The 27,641-nt window shown below is 38.9% G+C and overlaps 2 protein-coding genes and 1 pseudogene across 2 annotated transcripts; 2 read left to right on the plus strand and 1 right to left on the minus strand.

Moving 5' to 3' along the window:
- Positions 1–13,596: 13,596 nt before the first annotated feature.
- On the plus strand, positions 13,597–15,486 carry LOC112181411 (receptor-like protein 7). The gene has a single exon (XM_024319764.1). The coding sequence runs from the start codon at positions 13,597–13,599 to the stop codon at positions 15,484–15,486; it is 1,890 nt and encodes a 629-aa protein (XP_024175532.1).
- Positions 15,487–16,979: 1,493 nt separating this feature from the next.
- On the minus strand, positions 16,980–19,946 carry LOC112181403 (annotated as a pseudogene).
- Positions 19,947–24,477: 4,531 nt separating this feature from the next.
- Positions 24,478–27,108, plus strand: LOC112181413 (receptor-like protein 12). Its single transcript, XM_040512338.1, is given in 7 exon segments — positions 24,478–24,485; positions 24,681–25,061; positions 25,157–25,585; positions 25,852–25,948; positions 26,332–26,621; positions 26,735–26,906; positions 26,908–27,108. Coding segments are annotated over 7 exon segments (1,578 nt in total).
- Positions 27,109–27,641: the final 533 nt, after the last annotated feature.

Genomic DNA, 27,641 nt, shown 5'->3' on the forward strand with positions numbered 1-27,641 from the left:
TTTGGTATCTGATTATACTTTATACCAAAAGATGGTTCAACCGACCTGAATACATCAGCTGCACTGTATATACTATATAGTGTTGTTATGATTGATTTATGTTAGTTGAAATGATCTAGTACCCTAAATATTTTGGGTTTCAAGTTTGAATGCAAGTATAAAACAACGTAGTATAGCACAAATGTTATGGAAGGGACGGATATGACAGTGTAGTACTCGATCAGGCTTTGCTTAGTTAAGATTAAGGAAGCACATCTAAGCAAAGTAATAACAAAACAGGAGTATTTTGAAAGAAACTACCAATAAAAATGACCAGAGAAACGAAGTCATGTTATATATATCTATACTTTTTTACTTGCAAGTCTATGTTATATATAGTATACAACAATCAGAACAGAAAGCTGAAATCCCATAGGAGCAAAGAGGTAGCAGCACCTACTTCTTCTTTTATGATTTTTAACTTAATTAGTATCTGTAAGAACACTTTCCACAACACCACCATATATTTCCATTTACTTTTTGTGTTCTTTATTATCAGGTATGCAGTTGTTTCAGGCTCAAATCAGGGGATTGGATTTGGAACAGTTAAGCTATTGGCTTCATAAGGGGTCACCGTTGTGCTAACTGCTGTGGATGAGAAAAGAGGTCTTGAGGCTATTGAAATGCTAAAAGACCCTTTGACCTTATGACTTATCATCAGCTCGATGTACAGACCCTATTAGCCTTGATAATTACTCCTCTGATCTTGTCAAAACCCAATTCGGGAAAGTCGATGTCTTTGCATATGGCAGAATAACCCAATGCAAGGATTGGGGTGGAACCATTGTTCGACCGTGCTCATGCCGGAAGTTTCTTCATACCAATTTGAACTTCCATGTTAACATCTCCGATTCTGGAATACCTTTGAAACTTTTTCGTTTTCATGTCTCACATATGTACACAACTGGATCAGTCATTCGCACATGTGGAACAACATTAACATTTTCAGCACTACGTACAATCATAAAGGCATTAGCTTTTCCACAATTAGCAACACTTTTGGCATAAACCATTTTAAGAAATTAAGTTATGAGAATCCCCTAAAAATTTCACATGATATTCACTTCAAATACAGAGCCCAAGCAATTAACGTAACACATATAGCAGTTTTCCGAAACGACATCTGAACCAATTTCAAGATGTCACACAATTTAATGCTCAAGCTTTCCCACAGTTGAGTACGATTGGCTATACCTTTATACGTTTCTTTGCATAAGATCAAATGATTAAAAACTATTTTCTTATAGATTCTTCAGTAGGTTTCATCTCATAATGGAATTTTATCTTTTAATTGTGTGATTTAGAATTTTTCAACTACAATTAGATATTGCATTTAAGTTGGCACCCAGAGAAGCTAAGGCTTAGTTTGGGATTGCTGTGCTGTGAGAGGAAACACTTTCGAACTTGCTGTGAGAGGAAGCACTTCCGAACTTGCTGTGAGAAGAAGCAGCTGAGGTGTTTGGTAAACTGTTTTGAAAAGTGTTGTGAGAATGAAAAGCAATTTTAAGTGTTTGGTAAGTTGCAAGGCAAAAGTGCTTTGGCAGTGTATAATTACCAAAATGGGCATACATAGTAAGATATGCTACTAAAATACATAATTTTTTTTTTGATTATGTAACCATACCAAATGAAAAAATTTCTCATGTATTATTCTTCTACTCTTGGTTGGACCGAATAAATTAAACCCTTCAATATGTATATTATGTTTTACTATTACACAAAATAAATATAGAATATTTGGATTAATTTCTCGACCATAGTTCAACGAGAACCATTACACAAAATAAATTAAAGTCACTTGAAATTTGCAACTAAATGGAACTAGTAGATGCTACTAGAATTATGCCCTCAGACATCGGGCAAAAATCGATGAGAAAAAGAATCCCGACCGATGGTTATTACAAAACCATATGGAACCATCAACTTCAATTCCTATATACTTTCAATGTAAGATGGTTATTACAAAACCATGAATTAGAATGTACCTCCAATTTTCTATGCAGCATTGCAACTAAACCATTGAGACCTAAAGAGCTCAATGAATTGTACTCTGAGGTATCAAAATTCATGGTCTATGTAGTTACAGGATTCCTCATGGTATCGTAAAACATAACTAAAAAAAGCAAACAGACTGGAAATACATTTTGCTTATTTATTGATATAGATGTTGAAACAAACTGTAAAGGAACAATGTTACACAGTTTGCTTAGGCTATCATATTCCATCTTTCATGATAGTTTTAAAATTGAAGACGCTAATCTAAATTTTGGATTGCGTTTTACATGTAAAGTGGCTGCTGCATTTATGATCTGGGCAGATTAGTAGTTGACTCTGGCTTTTTCTTCATTTCCTTTGAAGGACGGCTACATAGAACCATGCATCTTCAGGCACAAATCTGGTTATTTTAGCTCTGCAAAATACCAGCTTGTCCTACAACATTTTCTGTTGTGAAGATCAGGTATTAAGAATCATTGCATTGCAGACTACTTTGAGATGCTAGGAGAAGGAATGAAGAAGGATACATATTTGCTGCTCGACTGGGGAACTCCCTTTCAGACCATACCGCTACCAGATGCTGTAAAGTGTCTAAGAAATTGCGGCTATTATGACCTTTAGCAAGTGAATTTGAATCTGGTGCGCATTCAAGAACGGAAAATTGAAGGATCCATCGAATGCAACAAACAGGAAATACTTTCTAGACTAAAAACTTGTCAGTAAACATGGATCTGATAAAGTGGAAGCTGAGTATCAAAAAATTGGAAGAGCAAAAAACTGATCAAGTGAAATCAAACAATAATAAAAACAATGTGTTCTTCCATAAGAATCTCTCACACACATACACAACTTTGCAGAACCTATCATTTGCAAAGTTGTTTGTGTCTGTTTGTGTGTGTGTGTGTGTGTGAGAGAGAGAGAGAGAGAGAGAGAGAGAGAGAGAGAGAGAGCAATTCACTAACCTCGCTGATATTTGGCATTTGAAAAACCCGGAAGAAATAATAGCCAAAGAACCCAGTAAGCTTCAATATCACCCACTTGTTCAGTTGCAAGCTGATGTAAAAGTTGCTCAGACATTCTTTCCACAGCATATGAATCTTTGATTGCTTGAATAAGATTAAACCAAAATATGGAACCCGGGTCTGATTCCAGAACATCTGAACCTAGTGAGTCCATTGTTGGCGATGACAAACACCAGACATGTCTAAGAATCCTTGGGATTATTTCACTTAAAAGCACATCTGTGTTTAAAGAGCATTAAAAACTTTCGTCACATAAAAGCATCCTACACAAGTAATCTATAAATCAGTTTAATGCTGAACTAGTAAGAGAACAGAACTGGTTCCTCTTTTGTTAAATGGAAACACGTACTATTGGAAGGAAGAATGATTTCAAATGATGAAGAAGCCAAGTGCATCATTGTCTATTTCAAATGGTAGGAAACGTTGACAGATGTTCTGACTCAGACTATAAGGCATAGTGCCAAAAATGAGATTCAAATCATGAAATAATGTCTTAGGCTAGCACACTAAGATGATCTCTTTCCTCTTTTTCACCCATTCTACCAAAACTGATATGGAGAGCTAACATCTTTAATTAGTCGATTTGGAATTCCCAAATCAGAATACATGAAACCCCTTTTTGGTCTTACGAAAAAACAGAATAAGAACTTTGTTAGAAAATATATCTGAAATCCTAACATCATTTGCTGTCTATCACCATCGACCACAAAGCATTGTTAGAACTTAGAACTAGTCCAGAACCCACCTCCCCTGACGTGTCAGTCACTGCACTGACTTTATATACTCAAATAGGTTTCCATGTATTCTAAGTTTAAGCAAAGCTATCAGAGGATTTGCAAGGAAAACAATATAATTGGTACCTGAACAATATCCTCCCCAGCTAAAAGATGAACCTTTTGCGGGACCATTTTACTGCTCTTATCATTATCGCCGAAACCAAGTCTACCATGTTCCCCTCGGCCCCATCCATACACCTGCAATATAATAATATAGGCAAGGAAATAAGGTTCTGTTAGCCCAGGTACATAGAAAGTTAACAATACAGGATATTTGTTGTAGGAGAATAGAATTGTGTTTATTATTGATAATAGGAGCCCTTTATATAAGGAGTTTACAGAGTACACAAAAGGTAACAGAATCGGAATACAATTAGTATACCTAGGGTACTTTCCTATTACAACTCTAACCCTAGTTTGTAGAGGCACACATTATGTCGATATCCTTCAACACTCCCCCTTGTGCCGCTCAAACTTGGTGATGACGCTTTGATTGTTGCCTCGTTAAAAACCTTGCCAGGTAACAAAAACCCTGTGGGACAAAAATAACCCTGGTCGAAGGACAAAAAGAGCACAACACGTCCTTCACTCTTGAGATCGAACATGTAGACATCATGCCTCCCCCTGATGTCAATATCTCCCCCTGATTGCTACAATCATGGGAGTTCGGATAACTTTCTCAATCCGATGCTCTTCACATGTTTCTCGAAGGTAGATTTTGCTAACGACTTAGTAAATAAGTCCGCTACATTATCCTCTGATCGGATTTGGTTCATTTCAATATTTAGAAATGCTTGTTGTCATTTTGATGGAGGGGAGGAGGAGCACGGAAGGTGGCATTTTGCCTCGTGGGGTCCGATCCCACACTTCCGTCATCTCTTTTCTCTGTAGAGATAGAACAAGCCCATATCAATCGTACCTCTCAAATATCGAAAGATTGTCTTTATACCAATCTAATGGTGTTGCGTTGGCGCGGGGCTATATCTAGCCAACAAGTTCATAATAATTGAGATGTCCGGTCTTGTGTTGTGCTATAAGTACAATAATGCGCCTATTGTACATAAGTAAGCACTTTCGCTATTAACACGTCTTCGTCATCATCCCTGGGACGAAACGGATCCCTTTTAGGGCCAAGACTACGGACGACCATGGTGCATCTTTGACTTTATCAAAATGTCTCTTAACACGGTATACAAGTTCTGAATTTAGACAAAACCGTGTTCTCCCAAGGTCCTTCCTCTCAAACTCGGATTTCAAGTGTTCAGCGGTTTCCCTTAACTCTCAAGGGTTCCAATTATGTTTATCAACATAAACCGCGACAATTGCAAATCCGGAACTTGTCATGGAAACTTGTGGGCATAGTTCATCATATCTCTTCCCAATCAAGTAGTCATTTTAGTGAGCATTTCAACCTCGTTGTAAATGCGCTCCGTGGTCTAGAGCCACTTGACTTGGGTAAATAAAGTCCACAAGAACTTCATTATATTATGTATCTAGATCCCATAGAGATACATAGTGACCACATTCGTAAGCTGCATGTTCAGTTATTTGGAAACTACCAAACTGATAAGGTAGTGGAGTGCAATGACATCCATTACGAGAGAATATGTCTTCTCGTAGTCGATTCCAGGGCGTTGTGAGAAACCTTGCGCAATAAGGCGAGATTACCATCTCCTTTTCTCATCACGCTATCTAACGAAGACCTTAACGTCAATAGGTTTTATGTTAGGAGGTGTTGGCATCTCAGGCCCGAAATCCTTCCTCTTCGTTAGTGAATCCAATTCAACCTGGATCGCATCTTTCCATTTAGACCAATTTTCTCTACGTTGGCATTCTTCAACGGAGTAAGGTTCGATGTCATTGGTCTCAATAATTCCACGTCCTCATGTATACTAGTGTAGTTCGTAGAGATCTCTATATTCTTAGGAATTGGTTCTAACATTGAGGCGTCCCCAACGATGTCTCTTGGACATAACCACAATCCAAAATATTCTCATGAGACGGATTATGAGTATCAATGATCAATGGATCAAGTTGTGCCAAACTCGCTCTCTTCTTAGGGCGAGAATCCATCGAACCTATGGGTCTCCTACTCTCTCTAGCGGAACCCATGGCCTGTGACGCCATAATGCCACCTTTGTGGCGTCACCATTCTACCATCCATGGTAGTGGTGCATACCCATCTTCTCTGGGTGGCACCATGTCCTCTTGTGGGTACATCAATCCTTGCAGGCATGTTTGCAGCAGGTATATGTGATCTCGTCACTTTTAGGGGATCAAGATGAGACATAGGGGACAGACCACGACAATTCCTGTCGTTCCTGTTGAACATTGACGTTCTAATCTCCCCTAACGACGGGAAGACTGTCTCATCAAAGTGACAATTCGCAAATCCAGCGAAATAGAGATCGCCTGTCAAGGGTTCTACATAGCGGACTTATAGTTGGAGACGCATGTCCAACAAATATATATATGCATTCGTTGCAATGACTCATGTTGATGCGCTATGGCGACGCAATTGGCACATGAACCGCACACTCAAATATGCTTAAATACGAGATATTAAACTCGAACCCAGTCACTAGCTGTAACGCAAATAAAAGTTGAGTGGCTGCTATGAGTCGTAGACGAATTAGCATAGCTGCATGCGTTATTGCATAACCCAAGCGGAAATATTGGTGCGCATTACCAATGTCCGGGCTACCATTGTAGTCGTTTAATGGTGGCTTTTCCGCGAGACCAATTGGGTGTGTACATGGGAATATGATACTTGATATCAATACCCAATGATATGCAATAGTCATCGAAAACTGTCGATGTAAACTCTCTAGCATTATCAAGTCAAATTGACTGAATGGATGATCTGGGCAGTGAGCCCGTAGCCATATGTTATGTGCTAGGAGTGTAGTATAAGCAGCATTACGAGTGGATAATGGCACAACACGTGACCAGCGTGTTTGCGTATCAACCATAAAACATCTATATGGTCCGTAAGTTGGTTGATCAAATCCATAGAATTCCCTTAGATTCTTTGTGAGAATGGAATTATTTCCTCAATCTCCTTTGCATAGGATGGTCTCAATCCTAAATAACAGGCTTTACAGAACGAAACATGGGCTTTATAATCAACCAATAAAGGTTTTGGTGAAGCCATAGTGTCACAATAGACTTGAAAGTAGAGAGGAGTTTATGGCGTCAATGCCATGTATTTGCCACAGGGGGTAGGCGGCACTGGCCATGTATGGCCTGTCTTTGCACAATCATGGCGCCATGAGGCACATGTGCAGCTCCTCAAACCAATTCTTGGTTCTTACTTTTCTTCATTCTGAAATGGATGTCCGTGTAAGTCTTTAATACACGGATCATCATGTCAAAGCCTATATGTGTCAAAATCCCATAAGTCGTCTCTCATGACATAGTTGGATTCAATAACTCAAATAGTGGTTGCATACAACCCACTAGAGCGACACATAAGTTTCTCTAATACTCGTTTATGTCCGTAGTCATTAGAGGTGATGCAAAGGAACTCTGTCCATTCTCATAATGTGTTTCCACATGAAAACCATTGGCTCTTATATAATAAAGTTCGAATTAAGGTATGTCCAAGACATTAAGTAAAAGAATTGACACTTTATTAATAGCCAATGATTACATCAAAGTTTCCAAAGTCTAATCCAAAATAAAATCAAAGTAAGACACATTGTAGTCACTCTATCCGTTTGTAACTCCAATCAAATATGACCAGGAAAGTAGAGAGAGATGTTGGTGGAGCGAGGCTCTCTTAAGTACCAAGAATCTCAATGACTTTCCTAGACATCACATTTTATTGGGTCTGCCACATAAGAAAGAGTTAATACAATTGTCATTTATTGACTAAGGCAAATTGCCATTACAAAAGTTCTTGGAAAAATAAAAAGGACTAATCTAATCAAAGTCTGTTGCATCCATGTGCACTTCATCTTCAGCTTTGAAGTCCTCTATGGTGAGATTGACATCTCCACCATCTTCTTCTTCTTCTGCAAGGTACACTTCTTGCTCTCTCAGGTCCCTATATGCCCTGTATCTTTCAGCTAGTTCCTCACTTGCCTTGCATTGCTTGAACCAATGCTCAATTGATCCACATCGATGACACTCATCATTGCGGTTGCCTCCCTTTAATTGAGGTGCACGTTGTGGGCGTTCCCTAGGAGGTTGGTGTCACCACCACGACCAGGGATACCACGACCTCTCCCATGTGTGGCATTACCACCACGTGTATCCGCACCAAACTTGCGGTTTCCTTCCTGTTAGGGCGGTTATATGGACTCATACGTCCCTCATATCCCTTATTAGGGTTCCGCTCCTTGCGCCCTCCTTTGGGTGCATTATAATTCGCCTCATGAACGCTCTTAGTTCCAATGGGCCTTGAATTATAATTCCTCACGAGTATGTTATCATGTTTCTCAGCTACAGATATAATATTAATAAGCTGATGGAACCTCGTGATCTGTCCAGCATTGACTTCAGTACGGTATTGCTTTGATACCACAATGGCTGAAACGGGGAAGGTGGAGAGAGTTTTCTCAATTAGCTCTTGCTCTGTGACAGGTTGTCCACAAATCAACATGGATGTAAGCGAAGAGCCTCTGAATTATATTCAGCAATAGACTTGAAGTCAGCAAAGCGCAGATTGTTCCATTGAACCTTCAAGTCAGGGAGGAGGGAATCTTGGACATTGCCAAAGCGCTCTTCTAGCTACCCATAGCTCTCTTGCATCCTTGATCGACATATACTCCAATCTGAGTGCCTTGTCCATATGGCGTCGCATCAAGATAATGCTTGAGCATGCTTTGTAGATGTTCGGTTGAACTCAATATCTGGGTTAGGTGCCTGGATTATGGGTAATATTCCCTTGGAAGTGAGATGATTCTCAACATCGGTTACCCAACTGTGGTAATCCGAGCCTGTTGAGTCAAGCATGGGAAAGTCGAGTCTAGGTTCATTCGACATCCTGAAAATAAGAAGAGAAGATATATTAGTTTCGGAGCTAAACTTCCACGAAAACTAAAATAATAAGATTTCCGAGCTATGCTACCAAGAAATCAATTTCCAAGAATCTCTTTTGGATTAGACCAACAATGATGTTTTAACATGGTCACAATTTGACGCTTACGGACTCTCTTAGTCCAAGCATTGTGAACGCTCTTAGTTCACACGAACACTCTTAGTTCGTTTAATTATGAACACTCTTAGTTCATACGAACACTCTTAGTTCGTTAAGCGTGAATCCCCACAATTCCGCTTTGTTAAATATCAAACTCATTTGGCAACATATATTCCAATATTTGCATAAAATAAAAGGAATTTAAATACAAGAAAGCAGCCACCTTAATTATAAAAACTTACGTGATTGTTCTTGGCTTGAGGACACTCGCGTGTTGGAGCAGGCGTGTTTTTTTTTTTTTTTCTGGGCTGTTGTTCTTTGGGCTTTCCTCTTTCCCTTGTTTTCTTCTTTCTTTTTTTTTTCTTTTCTTCTTTTTCTGGCCGGCCGGGTCTTCTTCTTTCTTCTCTTTTTTTTCTTTCTTTCTTTTCTTTCTTCTGGGCCCACTTTTCCTTTTCTTATTCTCTTTCTTCTTCTTCCGCGATTTCTTCTCTTTCTTCTTTCTTTTCTTTTATTTTTTTTTCTTTTCTTTCTCTTCTTTCTTCTGGGCCACTTTTGCTTTTCTTATTCTCTTTCTTCTTCTTCCACGTTTTCTTCTCTCTTCTTCTGGGTTTTTCTGGTTTTTCTTTCTTTCTATCGCAAGACAAGCAGGTGGGCGGGCTTTGCAGGGGCGTAGGCAGGCAGCTTCGGCAGCAGGGCTTTTGGGCTGCTCGGCTGCAGGTCGGCACGGCTGCTGGGATGGCTGCAGGTCTGCGCGGCTGCTGGGATGGCTGCAGGTCGGGCTGCTGGGTTTGGCAAGGCGCGGGGCTGCTGGCAGCCAGTGTTGCGGGGCAGCAGTGGTGCGCGGCAAGTTGCTGGGCTGCTGGGATGGCTGGAAGGCGTCGACGTGGGCACGGGGGCGCTGCTGTTAGTCGGTCTCTCCTTTTTTTGTTTTTGGGTTGGCGGCAGAGAGAAAAGTTTTGGGTTGGCGGCAGAGAGAAAAGTTTTTTTTCTTGAAGCTAGGGTTAGAACTCGTGCTGATAATGTGTTGTAGGAGAATAGAATTGTGTTTATTATTGATAATAGGAGCCCTTTATATAGGGAGTTTACAGAGTACACAAAAGGTAACAGAATCGGAATACAATTAGTATACCTAGGGTACTTTCCTATTACAACTCTAACCCTAGTTTGTAGAGGCACACATTATGTCGATATCCTTCAACAATATTTAAATTATAGAAAAATTAAAAAATAAAAATAAAAAAAAGAAGAAGAAGAAGACCATATAGGGACAATATAGACTACCAAGACTTCAAAACTGCTTCATAAGATGACACAGTTATGATGAAATCTAGGTCAGGAGAACACCACACATCTGTGAATAGCATATTCCAGAAGGTGCACAATAAAGAAATTTTGCTAATCAAACAGTTGTGTTACCTGCTAAGCATAAACGACTAAAAGAGAAGAAAGAAAACCAATAGGAGACTGCAATACAAACCAAAGTAAGACCAGAAAGTCCGTGGACAGTTTCTAAACTCCTTGCCTCCCTTGTAATAATAGAAAAAGAGAAACTCTAGACTCAAAGAGAGTTCTTGGTTACTATAAGCATGACAAAATTTTGATTAGAAAATACATTTGCATTTGACAAAAAATAAAAAACATTAGTTGTACCCCAAATTCGAAGCTTCATATGCTAAAGGATAAGTTAGTTATCCTATTTAAGCAGCTTGCATTCATGGCACAATGAATCCGATTGAGCATTTGAACTTGTCCTATTAATTAAGTGTCAAATGCATTTGTATATAATGTACTAAGTGTTCTCTTAGTCAACAAGTGATTTCAGTAACAGATATCCAGAGCAAAATAATTGACTAAATACCAGATCAAAAGAGAAAAAAAAAATCGAATTTATTAATCAAAAGGCCTTGGCTACTTACTTGAATCATCAGTGTTAGAGATGTTGCTTTGTGGTAGCTCTCAAGCCGACTGCCAACCTTTTGGCTATTATCCAAAGATCACTGGTATCATCAACAGTGAGATCAACAAAGCGCTTTACTTCATGCTTTGGGCAGACAAGCACATGTACATGATGTCAAATCAAACAAATTGAACAACTTACCAAATTAAGTATATGATTCCACAGAAATTGCTACTCATATAGTTGCATGCAAAAGAGGCTTCATCCAAATACTCTGGAATGGATAGGCATGCTAGTGCAAGCATACAAACACATACACTGCACGATATGTTTCTAATACGCAGATGTACACACATTAGTGTTCAACAGGGTCCACCCAGTATGTGCTTAATTAGTATTGTAACTACTAGGCCATTATTTGCTTTCATTCCAGTGTCAAAAGAAACCCAAATTCAAGCATATTGAGGAACACTTTTCTTCTATAATGGATATGCATACTCAAAAATGAAATCCAGTCAATCAAGTAGTTCAACACATATATACCATTCTTTACAAGCAACAAAAAGTCACTAGAAGAAAGAAATTTTCCAACTTTCATAAGCAAAACAATGTCTTGACTTAACCCAAAACACCATTTCAATTCAAACCAAAAACAAAAGGATTTGACATGCAGAGAAAAGAGGGAAATTGGTCATCAAGTTTGCAACTTTTATACTTATTTCTACATTCTAAATTTCTAATAAGTATAAGAGAGTAAGAACGGTACCAGAAACAACAGAGCGCAAATTAACCAAGGCATACGATAGATTAGTGTCGTAAAACACTTCCCTGCTGTCGATTTTGTATGATCCAAATGTATGGGATTCCAAAGCCATCTGGGTCCATTTTGCACCAAAAAACCCAAATCAAAATAGATCAAATTCAGAAACAACATCAATGAGAACAAGGAAAAGTTGGAATAAAGACTACCTTGGTGGAGGCCTGGAGATAAGGCATAGATTCGACAGGGACTAGACTGGCAGAAAACTTGGCATCTGGGAATGAAATTTTAGGGTTTGACGAAGAGAGAGATCGAAGGGCTCAAGCTTGGGTTTTCAATTTGACCAAAATCCGAGCAACTTCTAACCTCAATTAACGATTGGTCGAGGCCTGGAGATTAATCGGCTACGAGTCAGATCCAGAGAGAATAGAAACAAAGCTGAAGGCTTCAAATGGAGGAAGAGAGAGAGAACAAAGACTCTGTTTTTCTACTCGAATAAGTGGGCTTCTCAAAATAAGTATTAACGCGACGGCACCTCCATGCAGCTCAATTTACAAAATGCTTTGCGTCGACAAAGTTTTACAGAAGCATAGATCATTGTTTTGCGACAGCTATTACCACGGCACATTAACGCAGTGGCAGACCTCCCATATTTTCGAGACGGCCCAATTTTGCCGATGCAAATAGGCAACTATTGGCGACGGCAACTGCTTGCTGACTCAAAGTAGTGAAGCCAATGCAATTCTTTTTTGTAGTGACTTCTCCGACCTTGTCAAGAACTCCGATTTCTCCTTCGCTTCGTCTTTTGGAGCCATTCTCCATAGCTTCGTTGCTCTGCAACAATCTCAGAAGGACTACTCTCTGTTCGGTTTTCGCCGGAGAAGAACTAGTTACGGAGAAGCAAACATCCTAGACTTCTGGGGACTTAAGAAGAAGGCGATCTGAGAGAAGAGGATGGAGAACCAAGCACCGAAGAAGAGGAAGGAGGAGACGTGGAATGATAATGATAATGACGGCAAAGAGAGATGAGGAGGACATAATTGGCAGGAAGTCCAATTTCATTAAACAACAGTAGAGGGTTCCTCCGTGTTTTCCCAAAGCAACTTTTAAAAGCTACAAATTGTAGCTTCCCAACTTTGGCTTTACGGAGAAGCAATTCCACTTTCAAAGATTTTACCAAACACCATGCTCTTGGCCCAAAAGCAGAAGCAGTCCCAAAAGCACTCCAGGAATCAATCCCAAACTAAGCCTAAGTGTCAGGGTCTCCGTCAGTGTGAATTTGGTTCAAAGCATACCTCAGTGTGAATTTGATTTTCAGGGTCTTCGTCAGCCCAGTTCTTTGTCCCCTTTGGCCGAAGCGGGAGTCACTGCGAGATTGACTCTCAGGGTCATTGTCGGCTCAAGTCGCCGTCGACTTTGGCACAGTGCAGAACACTTTAAAAGCGACCACAAATCTCATGGAGGAGTTTGCCAATTCCACCTTACAAAAGCCACCATGAACCATTAAGAGTTATTCAATTGACCTCAGTATCTAAAAAGAGTTAATCCAAAATGCAAACTTCGCTACATTTCTTCCTTTTCTTCATCACACTCTGGGTCAGTATCATCATCCCAGCAGTTCAGAGTCAGTGTATTAAAGACGAGCAATTATCATTGCTCCAATTCAAGAAAAGCCTCGTGTTCAATCATTCCACCAAGCTTGTTTCTTGGAATGCAAGTACTGATTGTTGTTCGTGGGTCGGCGTCACTTGCAGCCGTAATGGGCGTGTTCTGGTTCTTGATATAAGCAGCGAACAGATCTCAGCTGGAATTGACAGTTCCAGCAGTCTCTTCCAGCTCCATTTCCTTCAGAGCCTCAATCTGGCGGACAACCAACTTGGTGCATCCATTCCAACTGCGATCGGAAAGCTCTTGAACTTGAGGTATCTGAATTTATCTCTTAATTTTATTCAGGGCAAATTCCCATGGAGATTTCTCGCTTAAGGAGGTTGGTAGTTCTTGATCTTTCCAGTGATTATGAGTACTTAAAACTTGGAAGTCCAAATTTACACAGGTTGGTTCACAACTTCACAGAGCTTAGAGAGTTATATCTTGATGCTGTCCAAATATCAGAACAGGGGAATGAGTGGTGCCGAGCCATATCGTCTTCCCTTCCCAACCTCAGGGTCTTGAGCATGTCCGCTTGTGATCTTTCAGGCCCTTTTCACGAGTCCCTTGCTAAGCTTCAGTCTCTATCTGTAATTAGGTTGAAATGGAACTATATCTCTGCGCCAGTTCCAGGATTCTTTGCCGACTTTTCAAATTTAACTGTCTTGGATCTCTTTGGTTGCTCGTTGCATGGAACATTTCCCAAAGATATCTTTCAATTACCTTCTCTACTACGTATTGACCTTTCAACTAATGGCCAACTTAAGGGCTCCTTGCCACAATTCCCAAACAATGGATCTCTTCAGTACTTGGACCTGAGCGGGACAAAATTTTCAGGGTTATTACCAAATTCTATCGGCAACCTCAAAATGTTGTCCACCATCTCTATTCAAGATTGCAATTTCAACGGACCGGTCCCCAAGTCAATGACAAACCTTACACAATTGGTTTATTTGAGAATGGCTAACAACAAGTTGGAAGGTTCGGTTCCGTCATTCAGTATGGCCAAGAATGCTATCAACATAGACATTTCCTACAATGGTTTAACAGGTACTATAGATTCCACCCACTGGAGAAACCTTACTAAGCTATCTCGTCTCAGTTTGAGCTCTAATAAGCTCGATGGGGATGTCCCAGCATCTTTGTTTTCTCTTCCCCTATTGTGTGATCTAGATCTTTCTAGCAATCAATTTTCTGGTCCAGTCCCTGAAATTTTAAATGTGTCTTCCTACTTGCTGAATGGTCCTGATCTTGAACTTGATTTGAGTAGCAACAATCTCGAAGGGCCACTGCCTATGTCTATCTTTAGCTTGCGAGGTCTTAAGACTCTAAATCTTTCTTCAAATAATTTAAGTGGCTCGTTTCCTCTTGATGATCTACACCAGCTGAGAAATCAATCTAACTTGCAAACATTGGACCTTTCAGATACCCAGATAAATGGCAAGGTACCCAACTGGATTTGGAGTTTTAGTAATCTTAGGTACCTAGATCTTTCTTGCAACTCCCTAGATTCTCTAGAATTTCATTCAATCAATCTCACTAATCTATATTACCTTGACCTTCATTCCAATCGGTTTCATGGCCAAATCCCAATTTTTGAACCACCTTGCAATGTCCATTATCTAGATTTCTCAAAGAATTATTACAGCTCTATCATACCGAGTACCATTGGAGATGTGTTTCTTAACGTTGAATTCTTGTTGCTTTCGAGCAATAACCTCAATGGGATCATTCCAGAATCATTATGCAATCCACAAAGTCTTAAGATTCTTGATCTGTCCAATAATTCTTTGAGTGGCACGGTTCCCCGGTGCTTGAGCATGCTTGTAGTACTCAATGTAAGGAGAAACAATCTTACATATGTTGATGAATTCTCTGAAAATTGCGGTTTAGAAACGCTAGACATCAGCGGAAATCAGATTCAAGGCCAGTTTTTAAAATCTCTTGTCAACTGCACCCAGTTAGAGATTTTAAACCTTGGAAACAATCTGATAACAGAACAATTTCCATGCTTTTTGAGGAAGACATCCACCTTGAGAGTCCTTATCTTGCGATCCAATAAATTTTATGGGCGCATTGCATGTCAGAAAACTAATGGCACTTGGCCTGTACTTCAGATCATAGATCTAGCTCACAACAATTTTAGTGGTGAAGTACCAGCTGGAACAACTTTGACAACTTGGCAAGCCATGAGGACTAGAAGATAATTCCACAAGGAAGATCAATAACCTTCAATTTGAGGTTGGGCAAGCTTATTATCAAGAAGCAATCACGGTTACCAACAAAGGTTTAGAGATGGAGCTGGTGACTGTTTTAAATATCTTCACCTCTATTGACTTCTCGTGCAACAGGTTCAACGGATCAATACCTGAGAAAATTGGAGAACTCAAATCATTGCATGCCCTCAACTTGTCCAACAATGCTCTCACTGGTGTTGTTCCGTCATCACTATGTAACTTGAGTCAGCTAGAGTCCTTGGACCTCTCGAAAAACAAACTGAGCGGTCAAATCCCACCGGCGCTTACAAAACTCACTTTCCTTGCATTCTTGAATCTCTCATATAATCAATTGGTCGGGAGGATACCAAGCGGTGCTCAATTTTCAACATTTGATGCAGCTTCCTTTAAAGGGAATAAAGGATTATGGGGCCTCCATTAACAAATGATAGAACAGGGTTTTCGCCCCCAAAGCTGGAAGGAAACCATTCAAATCCTGGACATGAGATTGATTGGGATATTATCTGTCCTGAAATTGGATTTACATGTGGGTTTGGAATTGTCATTGGGTCACTTTTGTTTTGCAAGAGATGGAGGAAATGGTATTACAGAGCTATGTATAACATGCTTCTGAAGATATTCCCTCAGCTGGATCAAAGATTTGGTCATCACAGGAGACATGTTTATGTACATCAGAGATACTGGAGACGTTGAAATGGTTGTGAAGAGCAATGCACCTGACTTCTTGTTGGCCTCGGTTTTCTAATAAGCACTGAGGTCTGTGCTCTGTTTCTGTGTATTTTCCTGTAAGTTGGACTCACTCTTTCAATTTGTAACACATAATAAATAAATTTGTGGCAAACTTGCTCAATATTTGCCTATGATGTGTGAAAAGAATGTGCTCGAACTGTCATATTTGTAACTTGTTTTCCCATGTGTGTTTTGAAGTTGTATTGAATTACGGTGAATTCCAGACTTAATAGATATTCTAATTCTGAAAAAGCTGGTGAAGAAGAACTGGCGGAATGACATTGAGATCTGGGGCTAAGAGAGCTGTTGCAGATGTCAAAATTGTATGAACTGATATTCAATCATCCATTTAACAATATACATAGCTCTCTTGTTATAGTCTCTGAAAAATTGCGTCTAGCATAAACAGATTTAGAAAGCAGGCTTTAATGTCGAACTATACAAGTATTGAATGTCTATTTCTCGTTCCCACACATTATCCAGTTAATTACTTTGAAAAATTACTAAAAACTTTTAGTAATACGCCCCTCTCGATTAGAAACAAGCAAATATCATTTTGCTTCAAATTATTGTTTAAAATTGTTTATCCTTATAATTGGCCTGGAGTCGTAGAGACAGACTTGAGGCTAATGCGAGGGGTCATGAGCATTTTCATTCTCAATCAAGTAGAAATGAAATTCATAGTAATACAATTGAAGCTTCTTGGGATAAAAGATAGTCTCTATAGAACTTTAACAACACTTTTACCCCAATCAAGTATGGGTGAAATTGATGAGTACTCTCAGTATTACAATAATGAAGCAATTTACAAGACCTTCATGGCATCAAGACTCGGTCACTGGTCACAGTTCAAGCGTCAATCTGACACCATCTCGAAATGAAATAGGAGAAATACCAAGCGTCTGAACTAGCTTAGTTATATCCATGGATATGTCAGCAGGAGACATAACTCCACGATCAACCTGAAGATGAACATGACAGTGAAATATTGTCAGGTACAGAGATACTGTATTAAACTGGCTACTAAGGCAACATAAAGAACAAGGTTCTTTAATCGACAAAAGCTTTATTTATAACATTCAATGATATTGAGCCAAACCTATCGTAATCCTAACCCTTATTCGAACACTTACCCCCCCCCCCCAAAAAAAAAAAAAACCAAACAAAGGAGCTTAAAAAATGACAGGCTTTTGTTGGTGAGCATACACAACAGATCATTATCCTATTAATTGGTAGAAAGAGGAGAAAGCATATGGCTGGACATTGTAGTTGCATGTTTTGATCATATAGGAGATGGAGTCCAGACAAGGGCAAAGTGAAAACAAGTCAGAATGCAACTTGAAACTGATGGGTCATGTATTAGTAATTCTGATATAAAGGTGTTGAAGTTGAATGCCAGTATCTCAAACATAATTGAACACTAGAAAATGTAGCAAAGTATCATACCGATGATGCAGATACAGATTTAATTAATGAGAGGTTGTGTCCCCTTATATCAGCAACCGTCTCCAGCCATTTGTACACGGGATACCCTGTCTGGTCCACCAACATTCAGTAGCAATTTTCTTTGCTTAGCCTCTGCAAAAAATCTCCATGACTATCAGTACATGAAGACACAAGTGAAAGTACTTCTCAATAGGAAGTAGAAAATAACAGTAGTGTAGTGATAGCCCACGAAAAACACATTTAACCAAAAAGAAACATATTGCAGGCATGAGTTTACAAACTTCATACCTGATATCCATGTCTTGGACAAAGCAAGTATGATTGCTACGACATCCTTTACATACACAGGGCATCGAAACTCATCATGAAAGAATTCCGTTGTATTTCCTTTGGAGAGGACACCATCAACCCACTACATCAATTGCAGGTATCACTAATTTGAACAAAGTAAAGTAGCCTAGATCCAAGTTCAATCTTTCATATGGCCTCCAAACTAATCTGCCAACAAAGTGGTAATAGTACAATTTTAATGTCTGTTTTCTCTTTTGCAAACCTGAATCGGAAGAGATTTTTGAAACCGGTGAGATTGTTTGTGGCCCAAAGATGATACTGCTTCTCAAAATTGCAAAGTTTGAGCATTTCTCGGAAATGAACTGCTCAGCTGCCACTTTTGATTTCCCATAAACATTTACTGGAACAACTTCACCATCTTCCTTGTAAAAGGACTTCACCCCTTCATAAACTGATGGAAAATCACATCAGTCCCCATCTACAAATAGCTATTTAGCAATTTGTATCCAACAATATGTACACTTAAGTTAATTTATCCAACAATTTGTATCGTCCTTTCCTTTTTTCTTATTTACCTGAACTGTAGAGCAACAGGGGTCTTTAACAATATAAAGTAAATAATGTAATTAAAATCTAAATATCTATCTCAAGTACTTGAGAAAGTTTATTTGATGGCAAAAGCTAAGTAATAACTATGTGCCATTGTAGTTCTTACCACTTTCTCATGTTTTCTTTTATTGATCCATCTTCACCGAGTTACTGAACTAGGAATATGAACAAATTACAGTATATGAAACAATTAAGAGTCACTTACCTTGATCAGTTGACAAATGGATCAGAAGGTAATTACTCTCTTGAGTCTCTTCTAAGCTCGATAACCAATTAACAAGAGAAGATGGCACATTAACTGACATAGCTGCAGCAGGATCCATTTCACAGGCACGAGGAACCGAAAGTGCAGCACAGTTTACTACCACATCAGGCTGGGAATTCAAATCAATACAACTCTCAGTGCTTAAAGTTGTTTACTTGAACAACAATATCAAATCGCATACCAGAAGGGAAGTTCTTTTAGCACTTAAGATAGTGTAGGTTTCCCCTAAACAACTAATGGCATTTGTACACATGTCAACTCAAAATTGAACAAAAGGATAGCAATCGTCCATATAAAAAGAAAACAAACCCATTCAAGCTAGATCATTGCAGTTAGGTACATAAACCAGGTAGGGAATTCAACTGAATACACCTCTCAGCACTTAAAAGTTGCTTGCTTGATTGTTTTAGCATGTTCAGAGATTTTAAGTTCCCCTAAGCACATTACAGAACCATACTAATGCCGAGGTCTCAACTCCGAAAAAGACACAAATAATAGCAATTATCTAATACAACAACAAAACAAAACCCATAAAGCTAGTACATAGCAGTTAAGGTACAAACCCAACAGCAGAACAGGGCAGTATGGCATTCAAAAAAAATTCAAACCAGTAAACAAAATTGATCTTTCCACAAAACCCATTACTCCAATCATAGCACCAACATTACAAAATCACTAATCACAATCAACATATACAAGAAATTGCTTAATGGGGTGAGAACTGACCGGACCAAACAGATGAGAAATGACTTCAATTCCATTGCCAGACTTCAATCCACAGAGAAAGGCAGCACACTAGGAAATGCATTGAGCAAAGCCTGGGGAGGAGGAATTGAGTGGTGGGTAAATGCCAGATCACAAGGAGTGGTTTCTTGAATCTCTGCAAAGCCTTGCAATACATGCTGTCCCAAGTAACCTGTGCCTCCAACTATCAAAACTCTCTTCCTACTCATCCTATTTGCTCTGCTTGTGGAAGTGTAGGAGATTCGGGAGTGAATCTGATCTGGGTTTTGTTTGGTGTGGTTGGGAGAGAGGTTCAGATCGAATGGGTTTAGGGGTTATGAGGAAATGAGGAAATTTCTGTTGTCAGTGTCACTTGGTTCCGACTTTCCGGTGTGTTCCACGCGTTTGATTTTAGAGCCAAAGATAACAAAAATCATGTGAATGCTAAAGAGCTCCGTTTTAGAATTTTTGAGTGTTTGGAATATAAACACTTTATTTAGAATTTGGTATACTTACTCTGATTCAATTTAATTGATCCGGTATGCCCAATCTTTTGATGCATTGATTTTCACTGTGGTTAAAAATTACTAGTCTGATAGTAGTCTCTCTACATAAGATAGTAAGGTTGAATTTGATTATATCCATTCAATTTTTAATTACTAACCACAAACTGAATCAATGATTTTGATTTTCCATTCAAAAAAGTGCAATGAAAATTCAATTAAACCGACATACTAGTTTGGTTTAGAAACCATACCCTAAAATTTACAATTTAGTTTGTCGTTATTCAAAATTGTCTACCATTAATTTATTTTCTTGTCAAATAGGAATTCATGCAAGAAGAAGGAGATTGAATAAAAAGAGGCCCCGATTATAAGGGATAAAGCAAGGATGCAACCACCGGCTGATCATGAGACAAAACTGAACGACCCACCACAGCACAGCAGTGCACCACTGCTGGCTAACCACATGTTTGTTGATACTTGAAAAATCATATGACAAACTAATACGTCGTCACAACCAAAACTTACATGAATATGCAATTTAGATAAAATTCTATAATTTTCACTTCACCAAAAAACGCTTCAGACTACAGGTTTCAGACAACAAAATTCTTATTCTCTGTTGTCTTAACTTTTTCAACGTCTTCACAGTTCAGACAACATATAACTTTATTTATGTTGCCTTATAGTATTAAAATCCATACTGGTTCAATTTTTCGATTTCTTGTAACTTCAAAAATTCAAGATAGATGGGTTCGGGTTCGAAATTGGAAGGCACGTCAGCTCCGCCGATACGGCAACCGTACACTAAGTCATTCAACTGATTAGGAAATTAAAACGGCGAACTGGAAACTCGCTCTCAAGTGAGTTCAATTTCGGCTCTTATTTTCGTCTTCGAAATTCACCCATTTCATTGTTCTAGGTAATTATCTTGTTTGCTTTGTGTGATTTCTTGTCGGGTTTTGCTGCTAGTTAGTATATGAGGATAGTATTACGCTTTGGGAAGCTTAAGGAGTTGCGTTTTCGTATAGCATCTTATCTGACCCAGAGAAGAGGAACCATTTTTCTAGGAAAACTCGAAGCAATTTCACTTCTATCAGTTTTGGGCTACTCTTTCTCTTGTAATACATCTCTGTTTCTCACGTTTTCTATTTTAGTATTGTTAAGGATTTTTGAAATGTTCAATTTCTTCTGAAATTCGCAAGTTTTGTGTACTGATTGCACTTCTGCGCTCTCTCAGGTACTACGTGTTCTTCCTCTTTCTGCATTTTGGGTTTCATATTATTGTTCTTTCTTTTAGCTGAATCTGGGGTTAATTTCTTTTTGTTCTACATCTGGGTTTCACCTAGAAATCTGTAATTGTTAGCTGTACCAACAAAGTTTGTAACTAGAAGCATCCTTTTTTCTTGGAATCGCTTGAAGTCAACCCAAGCTTCACATTTCACTAGTAGCTTATCAATGGCAAAGAGAACTCAAATGACATCAAACTGAATATGTATTTGGGAATTACATTGCTTACATAGTGCAGGACAATCTCTTAATTGCATGGTGATTAGGATATGGATGGACTTATTTGTTACAATCTGAACTTGGCTCCTGGATTACTTCTCTTAATCCCGGAGAGGGTTTCTGAAAGAATAAATGTATCTTGTGTTTCTCCTGGATGCTTAATTTCCTGTATTCTTGGATTTAGGTGGTCAATGATGTTATTTCTTAAAGAAACATTAGTGAATGGTTGCAGAACAATGCCCTCGAGCAGCTCATGGAGTTCACATCTCATCTCTTCAAATTTCTTGCGACTGATGTGACTTTAATAACAGATTTTTGCTACTGTAGAGTTTGGCCTTAAAGCCATTCTTATGAGTGCCCCTCCAGCTCTCATCTCTTATGTGGTATCTCTCTCTCTCTCCCCCTAAATATGTAGCTGTTATCTTTTGTTTTCTGGCGTAGTTATGTCAAACTATTTACAAAAGTTTGATCTAGTTCTATTGGACGCTATAGAGATACGGACATTGGTCCATGTTGCCAGACTACTGAGTAAACTTGAGAAACTCTTCCCATTAATCTTCTCCTTTTTCCTTTGTTCATTTTTTCTCATAATTCCTTCTGATGCTGCATCGTTATGAATTTTCAGTTTTCACATAAGCATGTTGCGCATTGGTATGCTGATTATAGGTGCGTGTAGATGCATGATGTCTTGCATGATGGCAAATCCTAAGGCCTTTCGTTACTTTAAACTTGGCATGACCCTAATTTGGTTTGAATCTTTACTTATCCCTATACTCCTGTAAGTTCAGAACTTCAGATTATAACATCTGATATTATAATATTCTCAATGGAACAAATACATTATCCTTCATGATGCCTAATGACTACTTGTCATGTGTATTGGATAGTTGGGCTGCTGTATCATATTCATAAGGTTGAATATGTCCTCAACATCCCTCATACTTTGTATGGAAATTTTTTGTGACAACAGTATCCCCTATATACTCATATTTGTTCATAGACTGCAAGATTAGTCTTATATCAGCATGGACTACATTAGCTTAGGCAACCATGGGCTAACTTTTTAGAGTGGATAGCTGACCGATGGAGGGCAAACACATCTCAAAAATTACAAAGAAGTTATATTTGGCTGTGGCTCATTGAAGGGAAGGAACCATATGGCTTTTAGAAATTTGATTAGTCGTCCAAAAATCATACTTGTGTCTATTATTACCCTCAGTGGAGCGGATTTTGGTCCTTCAAGCTTAAACCATAATCTTTCACTTACCCATAAGTGGCATCCTCCTTATGAAAGTTAGCTTTTTGTCGATTGTTTTGTGTGCTCCGACATGACAGACTTGTACTGAATCCAACTGTCATTAATCCAATTTGGCAGACTTCTAGTGATGAATCAATTACATGAGGTAGCATTTGGAGAAACAAGCCCTCATATTTTTGCTCCAAACGCAGTCCGATTCTCTTTTCTTTTACACTAATTGCAATATATTTCTTTGGAATAGTTCTTTGCAATTTCTTCGTCTCATTCGAGTTTTGTCAGATTTTACTTAATGAAAATCTTCTTAATATAAGACTAATAAATATAAGTCAAGGGTAAGAGAATTCGAAATTACCCTGGATATTTCTCTGTGTTCTGCAAAGATCACGATATCATCACAAGCATCGCAAACAATTTAAGCCATATCTTCAGTAGGAATTATTAAAGTAGCTGACAATTGTAGCCTGTAACAAGCAGTAGAACACATATGCTAGAAGATCAAATGGTGGTAATAAACTGGATCCAGTAATAGAAGGTAAAGAGGTCGTATTGAACTGACTATGTTTCTAAAAAATTAAACAACTGGATCATAAGCTATCATCAGTGAAAAATGAGATGATAATGTGGAAAAACTTCACATCAAAAAATCAAGCACAAATTTCATGCAAAACTTTACATGATAAAATGAAGCAAGCAATATTAATTGCAGAATCACCTAACGAATCAATTTCAAGGAGCATACACTACAATCATAAAGGCATTAGCTTTTCCACAATTAGCAAGGCTTTTGGCATCCCCTAAAACTTTCAACATAATATTCACTTCAAACAAAGTCCGGGCAATTGACGTAACATATATAGCAGTTTACCGAAAACAACCTCTGAACCAATTTCAAGATGTTACACAATTTAATGCTCAAGCTTTCCCACAGTAGAGTACAATTTTTTTTTTTTTTTTTCAAAGCAGTAGAGTACAATTGGCTATACCTTTTTACGTTTCTTTGCATAAGATCGAATGATTAAAAACTATTTTTCTTATAGATTCTTCTGTAGGTTCCTCTGATAGTGGAATTTTATCTTTTAATTGTGTGATTTAAAATTTTTCGACTTCAATTAGACTTTGCAGTTCAAGTTGGCGCCCAGAGAAGCAAGTGTCAGGGTCTTCGTCAGTGTGAATTTGATTCTCAGGGCCGGGTCTTCGTCAGCCCAGGTCTTCGTCCACTTTGCCCGAAGCATGCTTCACTGCAAGATTGACTCTCAGGGTCATTGTCGGCCCAAGTCTTCGTCGACTTAGGCCACAGTACAGAACACTTCAAAACGACCACAAATCTCATGGAGGATTTTGCCAATTCCACTTTATAAAAGCCACCATAACCATTAAGTGTTTTTCACTTAACATCAGCCAAAATGAAAACTTTGCTACATTTCTTCCTTCTCTTGATCACACTTTGGGTCAGTATCATCATTCCAGCAGTTCACAGCCAGTGTATTAAAGACCAGCAACTATCATTGCTCCAATTCAAGAAAAGCCTCGTGTTCTATGATGATATTTTCATCCGTCCACGTACCAGTTATTTTTGGAATGCAAGTAGTGTTGATTGTTGTTCTTGGTGGGCATCACTTGCAGCCGTAATGGGCGTGTTCGGGGTCTTGATATAAGCAGCGAACAGATCTCAGCTGGAATTGACAATTCCAGCAGTCTCTTCCATCTTCATTATCTTCAAAGCCTCAATCTGGCCGACAACCGACTTGGCAGTAACTCTCAATCAATTCCATCCGCAATCGGAAATCTCCTGAACTTGAGGTATCTGAATTTATCTTTAATGATTATTCAGGGCAAATTCCCATGAAATTTCACGATTGACGAGGTTGGCAGTTGTTGATTTTTCTAAGAATGGAGCATTCCACATAAAACTTGGAAGTCCAAATTTACACACGTTTGTTCAAAACCTCACAGAGCTTAGAGAGTTGTATCTTGATTGGGTCCAAATATCAGAACAGGGGAGGGAGTGGTGCCGAGCCATATCAGATTCCCTTCCTAACCTCAGGGTCTTGAGCATGTCCGCGTGTGATCTCTCAGGCCCTGTTCTCCAGTCCCTTGCTAAGCTTCGGTCTCTATCCGTGATTAGGTTGGACGGGAACCATATCTCTGCGCCAGTTCCAGGATTCTTTGCCAACTTTTCAAACTTGACTGTCTTGAGTCTCGGAGACTGCGGGTTGCATGGAACATTTCCCAAAGAGATCTTTCAGTTACCTTCTCTACAAAGTATTGGCCTTTTAGGTAATTACCAACTTGATGGTTCCTTGCCAGAATTCTCAAGGAACGGATCTCTTCAGCACTTGGATCTAGGCTGGACAAATTTTTCAGGGTTATTGCCAAATTCTATTGGCAATCTCAAGATGCTGTCCACCATAGATATGATTATTGCAATTTCACCGGACCGATCCCCAAGTCAATGACAAACCTTACACAATTGGTTTCTTTGTCGATGCCTGATAACAAGTTGGAAGGTTCAATTCCGTCATTCAGTGGGGCCAAGAATGTTCACACCATAGAACTTTCCAACAATCGTCTAACAGGTACTATTAATTCCACCCACTGGAGAAACCTTACTAAGCTATCCTCTCTCTGTTTGAATTCCAATAAGCTCGATGGAAATATCCCAGCATCTCTGTTTTCTCTTCCCAGAATTGATCTTTCCAACAATCAATTCTCTGGTCCATTCCTGAAATTTCTAATGTGTCCTCCTCCTTGCTGAATGCTCCTGGTCTTGCAATTTATTTGGGTAGCAACAATCTCGAAGGGCAATACCTATGTCTATCTTTAGCTTGCGAGGTCTTAGGGCTCTAGATCTTTCTTCAAATAATTTCAGTGGCTCGTTTCCTCTTGATGGTCTACACCAGCTGAGAAATCTTTCTGCACTTGATCTTTCACACAATAACTTGTTTCTAGCCTGATCATACCAATTTCTCATATTCCTCATTTTCTCAACTATCTACTTTGAGGTTGGTGTCATTGAAATTGATAACATTTCCTAATTTCTTGAGAAATCAATCTAACTTGAGAATATTGGACCTTTCGGATAACCAGATAAATGGCAAGGTACCCAACTGGATTTGGGGTTTTAGTGATCTTGAGAACCTAAATCTTTCTTGCAACTCCCTAGATTCCGTAGAAGTTCCTTCAATCAATCACAGTAATTTACTAAGTCTAGATTTCTCGAGGAATTATTTCAGCTCTTCCATACCGAGTACCATTGGAGATGTGCTTGGTAGCACTGTGTTCTTGTCGCTTTCGAGCAATAACCTCAGTGGGATCATACCAGAATCATTATGCAATTCAAGAAATCTTCGTATTCTTGATCTGTCCAATAATTCTTTGAGTGGCACAGTTCCCCGGTGCTTGACTACAATGAGCACGCTTCTAGTACTCAATTTAAGGAGAAACAATCTTACAAATGTTAATGAATTCTCTCATAATTGCAGTTTAGAAATGCTGGACATCAGTGGAAATCAAATTCAAGGCCAGTTTTAAGATCTCTTGTCAACTGCACCCAGTTAAAGGTTTTAAATCTTGGAAACAATCTTATAACAGAACCATTTCCATGCTTTTTGAGTAACACATCCACCTTGCGTGTCCTTGTCTTGCGATCCAATAAATTCTATGGGCGCATTGGATGTCGCAAGACTAATGGCACTTGGCCAGTACTTCAAATCATAGACTTAGCTCACAACAATTTTAGTGGTGAAGTACCTGGAACAGCTTTGACAACTTGGCAGGCCATGAGGAATACCAAAGATAATGGCCCATGGAAGATCAGTAACATTGGACTTAATTACGATGACGACCTTTATTATCAAGAAGATACAGTCAATGTTAGCAACAAAGGTTTAGAGATGGAGCTGGACAATATTTAACAATCTTCACCTCCATTGACTTCTCATGCAACAAGTTCAACGGATCAATACCGGAGGAAATTGGAGAACTCAAATCATTATATGCCCTCAACTTGTCCAACAATGCTTTCACAGGTGCAGTTCCATCATCATTAAGTAACTTGAGTGAGTGAGCTAGAGTCTTTGGACCTCTCGAAAAACAAACTGAGCGGTCAAATCCCACTGGAGCTTACAAAACTCACTTTCCTTGAATTCTTGAATCTCTCATATAATCAATTGGTCGGGAGGATACCAAGCGGTGCTCAATTTTCAACATTTGATGCAGCTTCCTTCGAAGGTAACAAAGGATTGTGGGGCCTCCTTTAACAACATATAATAGAACAGGGTTCTCACCAAAGTTGGAAGCAAACCATTCAAATCCTGGACATGAGATTGATTGGGATATTATCTGTCCTGAAATTGGATTTACATGTGGGTTTGGGATTTCCATCGGGTCACTTTTGTTCTGCAAGAGATGGAGGAAATGGTATTACAGAGCTATGTATAACATGCTTCTAAAGATATTCCCTCAGCTGGAAGAAAGATTTGGTCATCACTGGAGACATGTTTATGTACATCAGAGATACTGGAGACGTTGAAATGGTTGTGAAGATCAATGCACCTGACTTGTTGTCGGCCTCATTTTGCTAATAAGGACTAAGATCTGTGCTTTGTTTCTGTGTATTTTCCTGTAAGTTGGACTCACTCTTTAAATTCGTAATACATAATAAATAAATTTGTGGCAAACTTGCTCAATATTTGCCTGTGATGTGTGAAGAGAATGTGCTCGAACTGTCATATTTGTAACTTGTTTTCCTATGTGTGTTTTGAAGTTGTACTGAATTACAATGAACTCCATA

The sequence above is a fragment of the Rosa chinensis genome, unplaced genomic scaffold, assembly GCF_002994745.2.
Source record: "Rosa chinensis cultivar Old Blush unplaced genomic scaffold, RchiOBHm-V2 RchiOBHmChr0c39, whole genome shotgun sequence".
Classification (NCBI taxonomy): domain Eukaryota; kingdom Viridiplantae; phylum Streptophyta; class Magnoliopsida; order Rosales; family Rosaceae; genus Rosa; species Rosa chinensis.

Bases quoted from the DNA above. Each gene is read 5' to 3' on its own strand.
- LOC112181411 (XM_024319764.1), top strand. From the start codon at position 13,597: ATGGAGATTTCTCGCTTAAGGAGGTTGGTAGTTCTTGATCTTTCCAGT.